The 17,171-nt window shown below is 44.6% G+C and overlaps 1 protein-coding gene across 3 annotated transcripts in view; it reads right to left on the bottom strand.

The window, feature by feature from the left end:
• SH3BP1 (SH3 domain binding protein 1) overlaps positions 1 to 17,171 on the bottom strand; it is a 281,096-nt gene that overhangs the window by 108,602 nt on the left and 155,323 nt on the right. For 2 of the 3 annotated variants that reach the window (XM_069653046.1, XM_069653044.1), the window contains exons 3-13: positions 15,609 to 15,713; positions 14,619 to 14,695; positions 7,917 to 8,028; positions 7,502 to 7,578; positions 7,210 to 7,342; positions 3,208 to 3,276; positions 2,943 to 3,033; positions 2,345 to 2,484; positions 1,480 to 1,591; positions 1,052 to 1,133; positions 627 to 707 (exon numbers count right to left, since the gene is read on the bottom strand). In XM_069653046.1, the coding sequence (XP_069509147.1) occupies positions 627 to 707; positions 1,052 to 1,133; positions 1,480 to 1,591; positions 2,345 to 2,484; positions 2,943 to 3,033; positions 3,208 to 3,276; positions 7,210 to 7,342; positions 7,502 to 7,578; positions 7,917 to 8,028; positions 14,619 to 14,695; positions 15,609 to 15,713 (1,079 nt within the window). The remainder of the gene's footprint in view (positions 1 to 626; positions 708 to 1,051; positions 1,134 to 1,479; positions 1,592 to 2,344; positions 2,485 to 2,942; positions 3,034 to 3,207; positions 3,277 to 7,209; positions 7,343 to 7,501; positions 7,579 to 7,916; positions 8,029 to 14,618; positions 14,696 to 15,608; positions 15,714 to 17,171) is intronic. The other variant, XM_069653045.1, reaches the window with a different exon arrangement.

Below are 17,171 nucleotides of genomic sequence, written 5' to 3'. Positions count from 1 at the left end.
AAACATTGCGGCTAATTGATGGGTTCAGTGCGGAAACGCCTTCGTACGGATATCATATGTGCTTTGCATAAGCATAGTGTGAGCAGGTAGGTTAGGAGTTAGGACTTTAGCGGTCAAAGCCACAGAAGCAATCACCCTTCCTCAATACTTCAAGTGCTGGTGACTGGCCAGCGAGGCGTGATGCGCCTCTGCAGAGACAGCAGCATTTCACGGTTAAAGGTACCCAAGGAGTGCAATAATCAATTAATTGGAATTAATACATCTATATGTCATGTTGCAATGTAGTCTGAACTGAGAAACATAATTCGAGAAATTATAAAAAAAAGAAATTAATCAGAATGGCTTAATTTAATACAGTACCTGTTAAATGATAAGTGACAAGGATATGGAGGAACAAGATGGCGTACCCATCCATATGCTTTGCGGTGAGCTACAACAATACATACCTTTCAATTCGGCGATGACAATTAAAAAATAATCAGTGTAAACTCCATTGACATACATGCAAGGGAAAAGCTGTGAGAATGAGCGATTGGGATTGGTTCTCTGATCTGATCAGCCTGCATTTGGGATTCCTGATCGGGTGCGAATGATGGCCTGACCCTCCTTTCTCTGTGTTCACATACCTAAGGTTGCTTTGGTTCTTCTCTGGGAGTTTGTTGAATGCTGTCTTGAAACTCTCCAAGCGCCCCTCAGGCTCCTTCACACTGAGCAAAACATGTGAAAAGGAGAGGAAAGGAGAAGCTGAACATTGCTGAACTGGTTCATGATGCTGATTTGCAAGGCACAGGTACAAATTCCAGTAGCCTTTCATCCATCCGAGAGGATGAGTTATGGAGCACTTGCGAACCGTAGCACAACTTTTATCTAAAGTTAAAACCTTGCTTTAAAAAAACAAGAAGTTACTTCCAATAATTTATCAATCTGTTAATTTTCCACTCGCCTACCTCTTCTTTCTCTCACTTTCCCTCTCCCATCCCTCTTCCAACCACATGGCCCACGCCCTACTCCTCTTTTCCGTAGCATCTCTATAGAAGTGCTACCTTCTCACCTGGCAGCCTTCATCCAATCGTCATAGAGTTCGAAGGTCATCAGGGGCTGAGGCAGCTCTCTCAGGTAGGATTTCAGAGCCCCTGTATGATAAAAATATAGGCCACTTCAAAATGGTTATAGGTTGACAGGCACTGTGAGTGAGGACTCTGTTATAGATGTCCACTACACGTACACTAAATATAAGTAAATAGGTATTGTGAATAGCGTGTCTTGTGGCATGAAAGAGGTCATCTGGTGCTGGTTGGAAGTAATGGCCACAGCGGGTGATGTTTCTTGGAGTGTAAGAGATGTTGTCTTACAGTGCCTATAAGGTGAAAGGTGGAGTGATATGGTCATACTATAAAATGCCATGTTCTGATAATTTTGATGAGTAGGACGGTGCGGGTGATGTCCTGCTGGAAGTAGTCAATGCTGACGGGGACGTACCTGCCACAGCATGTGGCTCTGTGTAGAATTCTTCCATCGCACCGGACCCACCAGCCAGGCTTGACTTTAGCTTCCGTAGGATGGAGGCACCCGCAGCAAGTCTGAAGAGGCCCTGCAAGACAACAAGAGATGGCTGTGAAGATCCAGGGTCAGAGTGCATCTACAGGGCCAAATTGTAATACCTAAGGCAGGGGTCTCGGCACTGCTGAACATTCTGCCTTAGGTTTGGAATTCATGAAAGCATTGACTCGTGTTTTTTATATCTGTCTAGACATGGGATTGAGGGTGTCCCTCAACTAGAAATAATTGCAGATCACGATCGAGCAGAGTCTTGCTCCTGAAATCTAGGAGCTCCACTGTAAGGAGTTTAGGGTAAAGGGAACTGGCTTTGATTGAATTGGGATTTAGTGTGAAGGAGCCTGGGCAAGGTGTACAGGTATGAAAGTGCCACAGCTGAATTGTCTGGAAATCTGGGGTCAGGAATTGTGGGTAATGAATGGAAGCAGTTCAGCTCTGCTACATGGGAGAAGGCATGAGGATTAATGAATTATGAGCGAAGGGCTAATAAATTGAATATTGAAATCTTTTGGGAGCCATTTTGGATAGTTACAAGGGGGTCAGTGTAGGTCTATTCTATAATAGTCTCTGTTGGAAAACTTGGTAATCCGGTGGGAAGGCATGTGGGCAATAAACAAGTATCTGCTGAATTTCCTGCCCATCCGGTGTGAGGGATTGTGGTAAATATATTGTGATCTCCTGAGAATAATTCGGTTTGTGGTTTAAATGAGTGTGGGCTGCTTCCAGCTGAGGGTCTGTGTCAATGTGAGAGAATGGAAAAGTGGATTGGACGGTGAGCTGATCTGACCTCCTCATTCATTCCTTTGGTGAGAAGCATCATCACACAGGCTTCGATCGGAAGGGCGATCTCCAGGTTGAACCTTTCCAGGTGTGTCTCCAGATCAACACCATACACTCCTGATAGAGAGACATCCTTCATCAGAGAGTCTGAATGGGAAAGAAGGGCAAAAGTACAAGCAAAAGACACCATGAGAGTCTTAGCCAGAACAAAGCTTGCGAAGGCGGTGTGTCAGTGAAAGAAGGGGTTTTGGCTGATAAAAGACACAAAACCTTTAGGAGTTGAGAAAGTCGGGTTGAGGATTCCTAAAGAGAAATATGGATGTATATGACACCAGTGTACATGTTGACTTCACCTGCTCTAATTGACCTAATTGCCACCATGCCCTTCTGTAGTCACCCTCTCACACTGCATGATCTTGAACCAGGTGGCAGAGTCTACCAGTGCTCTGTAATTACTATCACTAGGCAATTATATGGGAGACCAGCCAGCACAATTTGCGGAGTAAAGAAGGTTAATCTTTCAAATGTGTATGGAGGATGGGAACAGAATGCCCCTAGAGATTCCATTGAGCAAATAAAAGCAATGATTTGCTTTTGTGTATCACCTGTCAAGCCGTGGCTCTCTTTAAGCTCAGTCAAGACTCGGTCAAGGGAGTTCAGCGACTTCCTGTGGTAGTCCGCTTGGATGTCCAGGAGCTGTGGGATACAAAGAAACAAGAGGTTGTTATTCCCTGCATGCGCTTTTGTAGCACTGGGCAAAGTGAGTCCAGTGCAGGTGATGAGGGAACAAAGCAACATCTGGAAATATTTCATGGACAAAGTAGGAGATAAAAAAAAGACTCAATGTCAAGAAATGAAAGTGAAACTTACATGAACAAAGTACTTGGCGTAGTCCTCTTCTTTGGTGGCAAAATGGTACAGATCGGCCAAGTACTCATCCTAAGGAAAGGTAAAATGGGTGCAGTGAGTAAGGTACTACTACGTCATCAGATATTATATTTTTAAAACTTCAACACAATTACCATGGTCACAAGGGTAATTGCAACAATCTCTACTCCAACCTATTCCACTGGAAACATAACCACTGCTATCCATTACACAGCCATCATGCTCATCATTGATGGCTGTGTCATTATTTGAAATATAGTTATTGTTGTTTTAATCTTTATTGGTGTGGATTCTGACTCTTGACTATGTCATCACCTCATTCCAAGCACAAAAATCAACTTTACAGGCATCTTGGGAACAGTAACAATCCATTGTCAATATACACATTGGCCTGGCATCCTTCCCACGCACGGTCCTCATGTAAATTGCACCATGGTCATCATCGCCAGCATAATCATCCCCCACCTCAATCAACATGACCATCCCTGCCTTCTTTTAAAAGCTCACCAACATCGAGTTCGGTAAAAACTCTGATGGTAGTCGCGCCAAAAGAAGTGTAGGCAACACCAGTCTCATTTCAACCAACATCAACAGTAACAGCTCATCAATGTCATCCCTAGAGACTTCTATGGCTTTGGACAACTGCACCTTGACAATCCATTGTTTCTTCATAGAAAACAGAAAAGAGACATCTTATGAACTAATGTTGATTACTCTCCTTCAGCCATGAGTGTAACTACCATTGGTGCATCCAATGCAGTTACACTGGGACTAACACTTTGACCCGGGGTGGGGGGCAAGTACCTGTCACCCAGCACACGATCATGGCACTGCTCATCCAGAAAATGCTCATGATAGGGAATAGGTTATCGGTCAATATTTCTCTGCAGCATCCTGTGTTTGCAGCAGCGCATTTAGCACAAGCAAACTGGAGTCACACCCCACCTGGAGCTTCTAACATTGTAACTTTTTGTATTGTTGCTAGATTCATTTTTAATCAAGAGCCTGAGAATGAGTGGCGCCACAGCTATTTTCCTAAACTACAGCAGTGGTGATCTGGGCCCGTATAAAAGCCTAGGGAATGGATCCTCAAAGCCAGCCAATCAGAGTTCACTTTCATTGAAATGGTTGGCGCCACGATAGTCCAGTTTTAAAATCACACAAAATCCAAGTTTTCATCCCTTTCATTGGAAATACCTGAACATAGTATGCTGAGGTGGTCAAATGAATTAGCTTTGGAAGTCCCAAAGAATTCTTTATCAGATGGTGGTTGCAGAACAAATGAATAACAAAGAAAACCCACTGGACATGTCTTTCTCTCAGGAAATAAACGTGTTCACTGTGTGACCACCACCTGATGAAGAATCCTATGGGACTTCGAGAGCTAATGCATTGTACCGTCTCAGCATCATATTTCTAGTTAGTCCAATAAAAGGTGTCAAACCCTGGATTTTGTGAGACTTTCACACAGTCACACCAGCATAGCAGCAGGTGCTGGTTGCTCAGTTGCTGAGCCGTCCTCCACAAACAGCAGCTAAGAACATTCACAGTACTCTGCTTTTCAGTAATACACCCCCCTTTTTTAAAATATAAATGCACATTTTCAGTGGAGCTTAACTAGTTATCTCACGAAAGAATGCATTGCTCTGGGTCTATTACAATCCTAAATCATTTAAATCTGAAAGATATCTGGCTGCCCGACCCTCCACCATGCAAGAGACTTTTAATTAAAGTAATGTGTTTGATTTAAGTTGATTACTTTTCTTTTTAGTTAACCCTAAAGCCCGATACAGGTTATTTTGTTTGACACGGTGAGCAAAAATCAAATCTATTTTCTCTGTTTTGAAGTAAAAGTATTTTCAATTAGTGTTTACTATATTGTACAGAGGAATACACGTTTTTAATGTATGGCTAAATACTGTCTTTACAATTATTGTGCATATTATTGTTTGCAATTTTTATCTTTCATTGCTAATTGTTGATATCCTTGCGTAAAAAAATAAAAGTTCGGCCCAACCTATGACTTGATCAATTCATGCACTTGGCTATTCCTTCATTACAGGTGTCATGACTGGGCTGACTTGTGACGACTGGTTATTGTAGCAAGGAATGTTGTTTTTTGATGTCCGGTGGCATCCGTCGCCCTGTACCATTCGATATGTTGCTCACCTGTTATCCATGCAAGCGGTTTGTTTACGTTTGTCTCTTGCAGTCTAAGTGCACTTTATTTCTTTCTGATGGTTTTGTTATTCCTGCATCCAGTCATGCTAACATTTATATCAACTACCTCTGGGATTTTGTCAGATGCTTAGCAGTCAACATTGGCCTTGCTTTTGGCTGTCGCCATTGCATTCTGAGAGTGGGATGGTATCTCCCCCTGATTTTGTTGTTGTTCGAGAACAGGCACGTGCACCTGGTAGACTGTGTGCATTAATGGAGGAAACGGGCTCGGTACTTCTGGTTTTTGGAGATTGAGTCCAGCATTGCGCTCTGTAGATTTGGATGAATGAGGTGAGGTGGGATCTGGCACAGGGAAGCTGTCTGATGTCCTTGGATATCAGTGATGTGGGAGGTCAAAATCTTTGAAATTCTCATTATTAGCTTGAATTAGCACGGTTGCATTATCGTACATGGTAGGGGATGTTCGTTGGGCGTTTACTGTTATACCGCAAGATGGAAAGTTTTCGACCAGGTGGAATCCTGTTGTTTCGGTCAATTTTGAGTAGATCAGAAAAGGTTGCCATAACAGTAGCCCTCTCGTGAAGAAGAGCAAATCTGTTCTTGTTGGGCCCTTAATCATGAAATGGATGGGAGGCTGTAGGAGATCCAAGAAGGAAAGATATAGGACACCTTTCAACATTCAAGGCATCTTCTACTTGACAAATGTTTACTTCCAGGCACTTTGTGGACTTTACTAAAGGCTTTACTAAATGTGTTGTTTTACTTTTCCGGAACCTACTACTGTCCCGGACAACATTTAAAAAACACCCCACGTAGGTTATTCTAGTCAATAGCTCTTATTTACAGTATGGGGGCTGGGTGCCTAATCTTCTTACATGCTCACTGTTTATGGGGTTTACCCATATTAAAGTTTTTATTTTTTACTAAGAACATCGGGCATTGCTAGCCTGTTTCTTTGTTGCGATCAACTCTGCTTGCGTATTTAAAAGTGCCACCCACACAGAATAACACCCTGCTCTGTATAGGTAAGTAAAAGAGGGAGACATGTTTCCCACAATGGAAACCCATTTTCCTTCTTACACAGGATAACATTTGGCAAAGCTGTCGGGAGACCACATCAAGGGATTGCTAAGCCTACATTAGCCCAGTGCTTACTGAAGGCTCACAAACATTCCTCACTGCTCCTCTTGAATTCCCACCAAAATACAAATGGGATTATGAATTGTTTATATTATATAATTGCATTGTATTCTCCAGTGGGCTAGCTGGTGAATTCGAAGGGCTTATGAGGCATGTTGCAAAGCATATAAATCTGTATATTTATTTTATTTAGCCTTTGCCGCGCAAGTGCGCAACTAAAGAGCTTTTGTATGCGCATGCGCCGTAAACCACAATTATTGCTTTGCTTCAGGATAATGTTGGTCAAAACCCATCAATATCCCGCCTCCTTGCAAAGTGGTGAAATCTGTTCACCTGTCCAGCTAGACTTTACGTGCTCCCTGAACATGACAACAGAGAGTGGCAGGTCTAAATGCCCCTCATGTACATCCTAATTACAATGCCACCAATGGCATCCTGTGTGGCAGCAACATGGCTGCTACTGCCTGCTCACCATCTCCATCTCTGATACGATTCAGGGGCAGACGGAGAGGCGTTAGAAGGGCCAAGAAGGACCCGACTCTCAGAAAACTGGCAAACAAGTAACTGCACCGTGACTACAATCTGCATTCTGTCAGATGAGCGTCTTCATAGTCGTCGCACCATAAATCCTACATGACATGTCCACATAAGTTAGTGACCAACCTTGCACTGTTCCAGCTTCCTCTTCAGGTCCTCCTCTTCCTCCTTTAAGGTCTCCAGCTTAGAAGCACCGCCAGTGGCAGCCACGGTGCCAATGCTAACCCCCGTTGAAGAAGATCGCAGAGCTTGGTTATACCTGCAAGAGGATCCCACCCCCCAAAAAAGATAAAACAATCAGCCCAAAGTATCCCGAAGAGGACACGGAGCTATCTGAGAGCCTCTGTTCACCTCTCCGCCAGGAAACCATCCATGCGATGGTGTGGACACACCGCAACAAGAGGCAGCAATGCGTTACCTGGACTTTGCAATGTTGAAGTCTGTGATGAGCTTCTGGAGCTGCTTCTTACGCTTCAGTATGACTGGAAGGTCTTCCTGTAAAAGAGAGAGGATGCAATATAACAATAGGAAGAGAATAGGAGTGCGACTGCTTCTCTAGAAAAGGGTTGTGTGGCCTACAGGTACATGCTTAGACTGAACTGGGCCGCTTCTCATAAGGGACAGTGACAGATCTTCAACTAAATATTGTTTGGAGTATCCTTCTGCGTTCTAAGTCTTTCACTCTACTTCTGTCTCTCTTTCTCTCTCTCTCTCTTTCAAACACACACACTCCCATTCATTTGGAGGGTACTTAATATGGGATTGTGTAAGAAACTATGCCTGTGCCTGTGTGATCGGCAGAAAAGTTGGACCTGATGAAATAGAATACATACCTCGCTCAACTTCTGCAAGGGCTGGACCACATCCTTCTCCAGGGAGAGCTCATAGCTGGCAAGATCCCTGGCCAGTTTGCTCTCTGTGCAGTAAGTCAATTCCAGTGTCCTCCTGTCAGATAGAAAGAGGGAGAGAGAGAAGAGAGAGACATTGGGTCATGCACATGAGACAAGGCAATGGGGTGTTGTGGTTTCATGTGCATCAATAACAACTCTCCTGCACCCAAGGATCTGGATGGGAAGGTCCACCTCCATGCTCAGGATTGAAGTGAAAGTGGCCTTGCTTTGATTTGGAGGGATAGCCCCCACACCGGTGCCTTAGAGTCAGCGCTGCAACTGTTTAAAGCCGTTCCATCGCCAACAGTCAAAGCTGTACTGAGATTCCTTCCATTGATGCCCTAGAGTGGCACTGGAGCTGCAACTCCCTTAACCAGAGGCCTGGCCTAGAGTTAGAGGTACACATTATTGCACCCATGCCCAATCCTAGGAATGCAAATAGGACATCCTGCATGGTCGCCCTGGCCTTGCCTTGCAGAAGCAACTCCCTTAAGCAGGGCTCTGGCCTAAAGCGAGAGGGATGACTCCTTTTGTCAATGCCTGCGATTAGATATGTATTTATTCATTTTTGGTTTGCATGGCACAAACCACAATCCAAGGATCATTTCATGAGGCCCTAAGAGGAGGGGTGTGGGAGGGATTTAACAAATACGAAGGAGGAGTACAAACAAAAAGATCATTTGCAGTTTCTGGTGCATCCAGACCAGTGTACGTGAAGGGTGAAGGGAAAGGGGAACAAGGTGAAAAGCAGTAATGCTAGAAGGCCTAGCATCAAAAGGCGCTCAGGAAAAACAGTCTGCAGACAATAAACAAGGTAGGGCAGCAGAGAATTCAATTCTTGAGGCTTTCTCGCCTCAGTATAAGTGCAAGCAGCTCAGAGTGTTCAAAGTGCCCCAGAAGAGAGGTCACTGCCTGTGTGCTAACCCAGATGAGTCCTGAGGGTTTTGACAATAGATGTTCACCCGACCCGCAGCGCGCCGCCACCCAATACGGGGTATAACAGGTAGGACATTCTGAAGTGTACACTTAACTGAAGAGATGCGTTTTAACAACGGTCTGAACTTAAGCTGGTCTTCCTTGATGTTTATAGGAAACTTGCTCCACAGCGAGGCACCACCCGAAAAAATGGACCACAGACCCCGGTGATCATTCTGAACTGGGTGGATTTTCAGGGCAAAATATTGCTGGAGAAAATTACCATCTGCACTAGCGGTATTCATGGAAATCTGACCAATTGAAAATGTACCATTGGCAGACGTGGTATTGCTGGAATACCGCTGGCAGCATTCTGTCAATAACACCACCATCAGCAGTAACCTCTGAATGTATGTGTTCTAAAAACGTTTTTTTCAACATAGGTAGTAGTGAATATTATTTAAAATGCGCAAACGGGCTAATTAAGAATGCTTGTCCGGATTACATGGCTAAAGGGGAGTTTCGAAGACCATCTTTTCACCCCTTCCAATGGCCCAGTGCACACACTGTTTTCACTCCCCTTTTGTAGCAATAAAAAAGTACCCCACACTTTTGGTGTCAATTTAAAATGTTTGTTTATGCTGCTGCGATGGAGGAGAAAATAGGGAGGCTTTTAAGCTTAAATCCTGTGGAATGCTACCAGAGGTCACACCTCCAAATTCTGAACGAGCAAAACAATGGCTCTAGGGGGGTTTTGCAACTACTGCCAGAATGACTGTAACCCCCTTAGTCTGAATGCTGACCAGGATAAACTTATGGTTGTTGTCGATCTGCTTTCAGGAGGGGGGGGATGTGCCTATTGATGTGAGGTTTCAGGTATTAGCGGCCACCTCCCAGGAAGGCCCTTTGGATAATGAATACAGATGTGAAACCAATCCTTCCTGTCAAGGGGAGCCAATGCCGGGGCTTCAGAGCTGGAGTGATGTAGGCACGGTGTTTCAGTTTCATGATTAGATGTGCCACCTTGCTCCGGATGAGCTGCAGGTGGCTTGGCGGGCTTGAGTACACACTGTTAGAATAGTCCAAGCTTGCCTGTAATGTAATATCCTTTAGTGAGCGCAAACCAAGGCCAAAAAGGCATCTGGGCGTTAGCCATCGGGTAAGGAGAACATGCAAATCGGCCCTCCCTGTTCTCAGAGTGTCTTCAAAGCTCTATAGTTAGTTCCATAATGTCAGAACTAATACCGAGAAGGAGCGGCCTTCAGCTTGGGCTTTAGGAAAACAAGGCGCTTCCAGTAGATTGGTTGAAGGTAAGCGGGTCAATTTAAATTGGAGGAAAGTGGGCCTGGAGTGAAAAAAGGCACAATGTGTAAAACAGAGCGCCTTAAACTTTATCCGGCTATTGACAGGAAGCCAATGAAGTTTGGCCAACAGAAGCGCAGCAGAGCACAGACTTGGGGCATTCAATGCCAAGTGCGCAGCAGTTTTTTGCAGGATTGGGAGTCGATGGACCAGGAATTCAGGTTGACCCAGGAAAACGCTGTTGCAGTAAACAAGCGCACCCATAATCAAAACTGTGACCACATTCGCACAGAACTGCGAAAGCACAAACTGCAACACTTTTCTGAGAAGTCTTAATTTACAGAAACCTGAACTTCAAACTGCTGCAATCTGCCCTTCTCTGGAGCCAGAGGGGAGGAGTTCAACCCCTAGACTCTTAACCGAGGGACTAGGGGTGGGCAGGATCCCAGGGAGTCAGGCTAGAAGTCAGAATGCCAGAAAGATGGAGCATCAGGGGGAACAACTATCATAATCTCAGTTTTATCGCCATTGAGCTTCAACCAATTTTGGGACATCCAACACTCGATCGGAGCTAGACAGGATTTTAATTTAGAAGGGGCATCTAATGCTGGGGCATTAAGTTTTAAAATGAGTTGTGTATCATTGGCGTATATATAAAAACATACACCAGATACCTCAATTAAATTTGGTAAGGGACGCAGATATACATTAAAAAGCAAAGGTGATAAAGAATAACTCTGTGGGCGGAGCACAGAAACCTGAGAGGGACACTGTCTGCATACTGTCTCTCAGGAATGAAGAGAACCATGCCAGGACTGGACCCGACAGTCCTGCACGTTCCAAGCTTTGCAAAAGGATATTGTGGTCAATGGTATTGAACGCTGCAGAGAGGTCAGGGAGAATTAAGACTCTGACCTCCCCGCGGTCCTGGAGCAGGACCAAATCATCCAGGTTCAAAACCATAACAGATTCTGTCCCCCATGGGAGGCCTAAAACCGGACTGAAAAGGATGCAGCCACCCCTTATTCCCCAGCAATCTTGGAAGCTGAGGGGTGACAATGGATTTCATCAGCTTCATAATTGACGGGAGAAGAGAGATCGGGGGATAGCTTGCTGGGGCCAAAGAATCCAGTGATAGCTTCTTTAGTAGTATAGTATGCTTTAAGGGGGCAGTAATAACCCCGCTCACAAAAGACTGATTGATCGTGGCAGTGAAATGTGCAATTGTGTCCAGAGGCAAAGACTGAAGCAGGTGAAGTGGATGGAATCAGACTCACATCAGAAACAGGCTTGCAACAAGAGAAGATTCCACTGCTAGGTGAATTTTCGGGGTCAGGTTCAACTATACCTAGCCTTGTCGACAAGATCAGTGTCCTAATCTTGACGATTTTTTCTGCAAAAAACAAGCTCAAGCTAATCGCGTTACAAGTAGCTTGGGAGTGGGACAGATCAAAACGGACGGACCTGGGAGCAGAAAGCTCCTTCGTCTCTTTAAACAGTTCACAGGAAGGACAGGATGCGGTATTTATACGATCTGTCTAATGCTGAGATTTGGCGGATTTCAATCACAGTTTATATTGAGATAGGGTCTGTTTTTACTCGGCTTTGGCTAATGTCTTATAAGAGACACACCATTTGCGCTCCACCCAACTACACTTCTGCTTCGTGGCTCTCAAGTCTGACGAGAACCAGGGAGCTGAAGGTTTCAAAGGGCACACTCCTTTCTTCAGAGGTGCCAGCAGGTCAGCTGTGAAGGACATAGCTGATATTAAAGCTCCACACGCATCACCACCGTTCCCCCAAAAAACTGTACGATCACTCTAGTCACTTGCACCTTCTGCTGTACATTGAGAAGCCGCAGGATACGCTTGAGCATGTGCAGGTGGAAGTGGCCGGTTTTTATATACTTTCCTGATCTGTCATAGAAGTTGGTCTTATTAAATAAGAAAACCCAAATTCTTTGCCTCAACGAGGGGCATCAAGGAGAGAGGTCCATTGAGGTAGGACGCTGAAAGGGGAGAGCACGGGAGATGCTGGAAGCCAAGAAGAGGATGTTCTTTTTAGATGCACCTATGCAGAGCTAACTGTCTCATCCACCTCTGTAGCATGTGGAAGCGAGAGAGAGTTTAATGGGCGGTTTCAACCACAGTTTCGGAAGCATCAGCATGCATCTGGAGTGACATTGGGAAAGACTTCTGTGAACCCAATGCCCAGATACACTTGTATATACACCCTCTTCAGACTTTCTTTAGCGACATCAGCCATAGCGAACATTTTCTATGAACAGAAGACAGGAGAGTGACAGGTAACAATAAGACTAGCCTCCAATTCTTCATCGTTTGGAACTAAATGAAACATATGTTATTTAATTAAACTTTATCAACCAACCCTGTAATGTGCACACAGTTTGATGAATAAGCACTTGACTGTTATGTTTTTTAAATTAGTGGTCATATATGAATTCATGGTAGAAACGTATAGGACCTTAGTGCATCAGCGCGTGGCTTTGTTACAGCATGTTTTGGGATATACCCTTCATTAAATAAACGTTTGTAAACCCAACTGCAAAACATGTGTCCTTTACACAGGCTAATTATCAGAAATGATTCAGAGTATCAGCAGACCACTGTTGCAATGCAATTCTTATACTTTGGTAGTGGTCCGTGTCACCCACGCCCCCGAAGGCTGTGTTCCTTTTTCTCTTTTTTAATTCCACTTCAGATCTTCTCTTTGAATCTTACTTTCTAGACTACAGTGGATTTCATGGTCCCTCAACCTTCATAGTTACTTCTTTTTCATACCGCATGTATTTAACGCACAGGTATTTTGCTTCTATTTTTCATATACCAGAAGAGTTTTTTTTTTAACAAAATCAATTTAGGCCCCCATAGTCATTCATTCTATATGATGCTGGCTGCGGAGCTCAAAATCTCCAAAGTTGCCCTCCTTGTAGGAGTTTTCTCTGATGATAGCTCCCACTCCACTGACTCTGAGATATGTTTCACAAGGAAATGAAACCCAGCTGATAGGAACTGTACATCAAGACCCCCTCGTGCTTCCAACAACAGTAAGTGCCAATAGTGCCTTCACAACTCCGGTTACCACTTATGGGGCACTCCCTTGAATTCCCCCGAGATGAGGATTTCCGTGTTCTCGGATAGGCACATCAAAATGTAAATCCTCTTGTTATTCTACAAGGGTCACCAGCAGAGTGGCTTCCCAGGACTGATGCGTGTCCCCGGGTTAATGGTTTGTGTATATGCCTGGGCTCTTCAGACATATGTCTGACGAAGAGAAGAGAAAATAAGGGCGAACAAGGAAGGAAAAGTAGGAACAGCTACAAACAAATTGAACATAGAATAGATGCAACACCAGGGAGGCAGGAAGATGGTCAAGATTGTATGCATGTAAACTCCAATGTGCAAATGTGTCTCACAAAAACATTGGGAACAAAGTGAACCAAATCCATCTATGATAACATTCTTAACTGGATTGAAATAATCCAAAAGGGAACAGGATTCAGAGCTCAACGGAAGTAAATTGAGGCTTTTGGGAAATGTGTTTCTCAAATCTTTCAATTTCACCTAGGCACGGTTGTCCGCAGTGGGTGGCTTAGGCCCCTATGGTATCTGAATAAGCTCATCATTCTTCAGCCACCGGGTTCTTGTCCGAAATAATTCAATCTGCCCCATGCCAGGTACCAGTAGCCAAGGCAGTACCGATTTCCCTTTCAATTCTGGTACCTGACGTTTTGCCCCCACCAACCCCCCTCGATTCCGGCTCACACTACGAAACCAGATATACAAGTCTTGAAATGCAAATCAAACCCAGGGCTGGATTTTCTATCCACATTTGACAAGGGAACACTGGAAACTCTTAAGACCCAACTACAAGTTTGGTGGTAGTGACAAAACATCTGTATTTTGGAATCCTGGATGTTTTACCCCTGTGCCAAACTAAGAGTTTCAAATGTGAAACTTGTTATTTATGGCTGCTTTTGTGTTCCGGTAATGACATCACATAAAAGCATTACAGCATAGAGTAATTACCCCATTCGGTAATACAAAGCTGACATGGGGTTCAATGGGACTTGGCAATAGGGTATTACTTTGGGGTTGACATGGCTTGTAATTATACAACCCTCTAAAGCTAATGGATGCTTACCGCATGCTGTCAAGGCATTATCTTTTTGCAGTAAATACAGCAAAACTCATAATCAGTCCCTTAGCTTCCTTATACCAGGGAGTTTGAGCAAAGCCTCTTATGGCACAAATTGCAGATCCTACACTTTGTGTCTGCCCAACTCTGCCCTCTTGTCCCTCTCCTCCTGTGCCCACCAAAGTCATCACTTCCATAATTGGCTACAATCGTGGTCAGCCCACACGGGCGAAAGCATATGAGCATCAGCTGCAGAGGGGCAACACTCACCGGATGATGGAGTCAGGATCCAACTCGTTCATACTTTCCACCATGGCCGTGCATAAAGACATCAGCGGAAGCTTCTTCTGCAATAGGAGGAAACCAGACCCGGCGTCAGAACAGAAAGAGCATACAGCTATATGCAGCAAGGAGGAGGAAAATCCTGCACCAGGGCAAACTCTACAGTACCTTCTCACCTCACACTTACACCCAACGATACCCCTGATGAAGCCAACCAAAAAATAAGCTGAGCAAGAAACGTGCCACAGAAGGTGGTAATGGAGGCTGTCTAGTACCGAAGCGGACTAGCAATCGTTTACCTATTATAGAGTTTTCACATTGCTTCGAATAACTCTGGGCTGCCTATTATGGGTTTTAATGGATGAGGGTTAGACACCCTCCAGCCTCATTCACACACCACACTGCATGAGCTGCAGTGTGTGCAGAGGGATTGTAACATGGGATGTTCGAGATGGGGCCTGGGGGATGGAGTCCACTAGCCTGTAGAATTTGCCCACTATGTGAACTCCCCCTTGTGCAAGGGACTAGAACTTGCTAATTAAAAGCAATGGGTGGCCCAATGTGGGCAGGTGTGTTGTGGGGAGGTAGTTGAAAATTAGACTTGAGAGAGTCATTAAGCATATGAACACGGCACTGAATAGACGGTTGCAAGTATTAATCTCAAACACATCACATGTCAGGTACCTCAAGCTCGTTTGCAAAAGGGGTCTGTCTCTCCCCACTCCCAATAAGGCCCTTTACTTCTCCCTACCCAAACCCTCTAACCTACCCCACCTCTTTACAGATTAGTCCCTTTTACACTCGCTCATCTGTGCTCAAGAACGCAACCGCCAACAGAACAGAAGGAGTGGGAGGGAGGATGTCAGTGTTCAAGACTGAGATAATGCTGGAGATCTGGTGGAGTAGGAGAGAGGGGGTGAATGACAGGGTGGCTACACCAACCAGTGATTTGCGAGGAGGACGAGGTTGAGATCTCACCAGACGCTTCTCTAAGTCGGATCCACTCTGGCCTTGCATGCATGCCTGCAGACGCTTTGATACCACATGGGCCGCCTTCTTCACTGGTTCCACTCGCTGGTCTACCTGAGTGGGAGAAAGAACATTAGAACGCAAGGCTCCTAGGCATCCGTGAGGCATCCAGGGAGTTTGTCACTAACAAAGGCCTTCAACAAGGCTGTCCCTTGACCCCCTGCTTTTCATACTGTTTCTTTCAGATTTTATATCAAGCTCGTTACAGAAAGGGCGTATTCCGCCAACATTGAACTGTGTTAAGTATCCCACCCTTCTATATGCTGACGATGCCATTTTACTAGACATGACGCCTAAAGGGTCTTCAGCAAAGTCTGAGATATGCAGCTGGTTATTTGGTCTTCGGTGCCAATAAGAATAAATCTAGATGGTCCGTAAATAATGTTAATGCCATGGTAGTGGATTCTTGTTGCTTACCTAGGGGTGCTATTCTCAAGTAAATGCACATGGTCTGCTCACTTGGAGTCACTTCAAAATCGGCTATGCGCGGACCTGGGTGGCTTGATGCGATTTTACTATAAATACGGTAGTTTCCGCCTTAATAAATGTATTCAGGTTCTTGAAGTAAAGCTGCATTCCTTTATTTTGTACAGTAGTGCGAACTGGGGGAGTGCGAACAGCTCATTCCTGGATCGAATTTGGCATATATACCTGAGGAAGCTACTGTGCCTAGCCCGAGTGCCCCAGGTCTTGCCTTAACCCTAGAAGTGGGGGCCTCAAGCATAGGGTTATGGGCCGAATTTTGATTCTTGTAATCCTTACAAAAATGACACTCTAGCCCCTCGGAAAATATTAGGAAAGTAATGGAAGAACTATCCAGAAACTCTGCTTGCGACATCTATCCCTGGTACAAGAAATGCTCCACGTTATGCAAAAAGTGGCCCTAGATATTAAACATCTTAGGGGTGGGCTTGATCACTAGGCATCATCTTAAAATTAAAGCAAGAAAACTAGAACACGATGAAGTCATGAACAGTATGATAAACCTCTGCTCACTGAGACACTTAATGATGGCACGTTGTACACACACGGATAATGTCTCAGTGAGCTCAATTCAGTCACCCTCTCAAATACGCATTCTGGCCATGGCAAGATTAAATGTCTTGCCATTGAAGGGTCAGATGTCATGGCAATTTAATACTAGGTAGTGTATCTGTGGTAGTGGTGCGATCTAGGATCTACCCCATTTTTTGCTATTTGCACAAAATTGGTGGATCTGACAAAGAAGTGGCTGAGAAGGTATTTTATTTGTAATAATGTTAGGTCAGTCTCGGCTGCAATGGTTTTTATTCTGTCTTGTGCTGGTGTAAATTCTGTAACTGATGTATGTGAATATGTTTCTGCTTCATTTAAACGTTTGGAAAGAACATTTTCATTAAGGGCCTGATTCATGGAAATGTGCGCAGAAATCCCGCTAGGGCCGCGCACCGAGATGGACACTACGCACAGAAAGAAAAATGCGCGCCCCGCGTATTGATGGAATATAGAGAGCAAAGTAACTGTATTCGCAAG

The sequence above is a fragment of the Ambystoma mexicanum genome, chromosome 3q, assembly GCF_040938575.1.
Source record: "Ambystoma mexicanum isolate Mex_15411 chromosome 3q, UKY_AmexF1_1, whole genome shotgun sequence".
NCBI classification, from domain to species: Eukaryota; Metazoa; Chordata; class Amphibia; order Caudata; family Ambystomatidae; genus Ambystoma; species Ambystoma mexicanum.
This window is presented reverse-complemented; position numbering and strand designations above follow the sequence as displayed.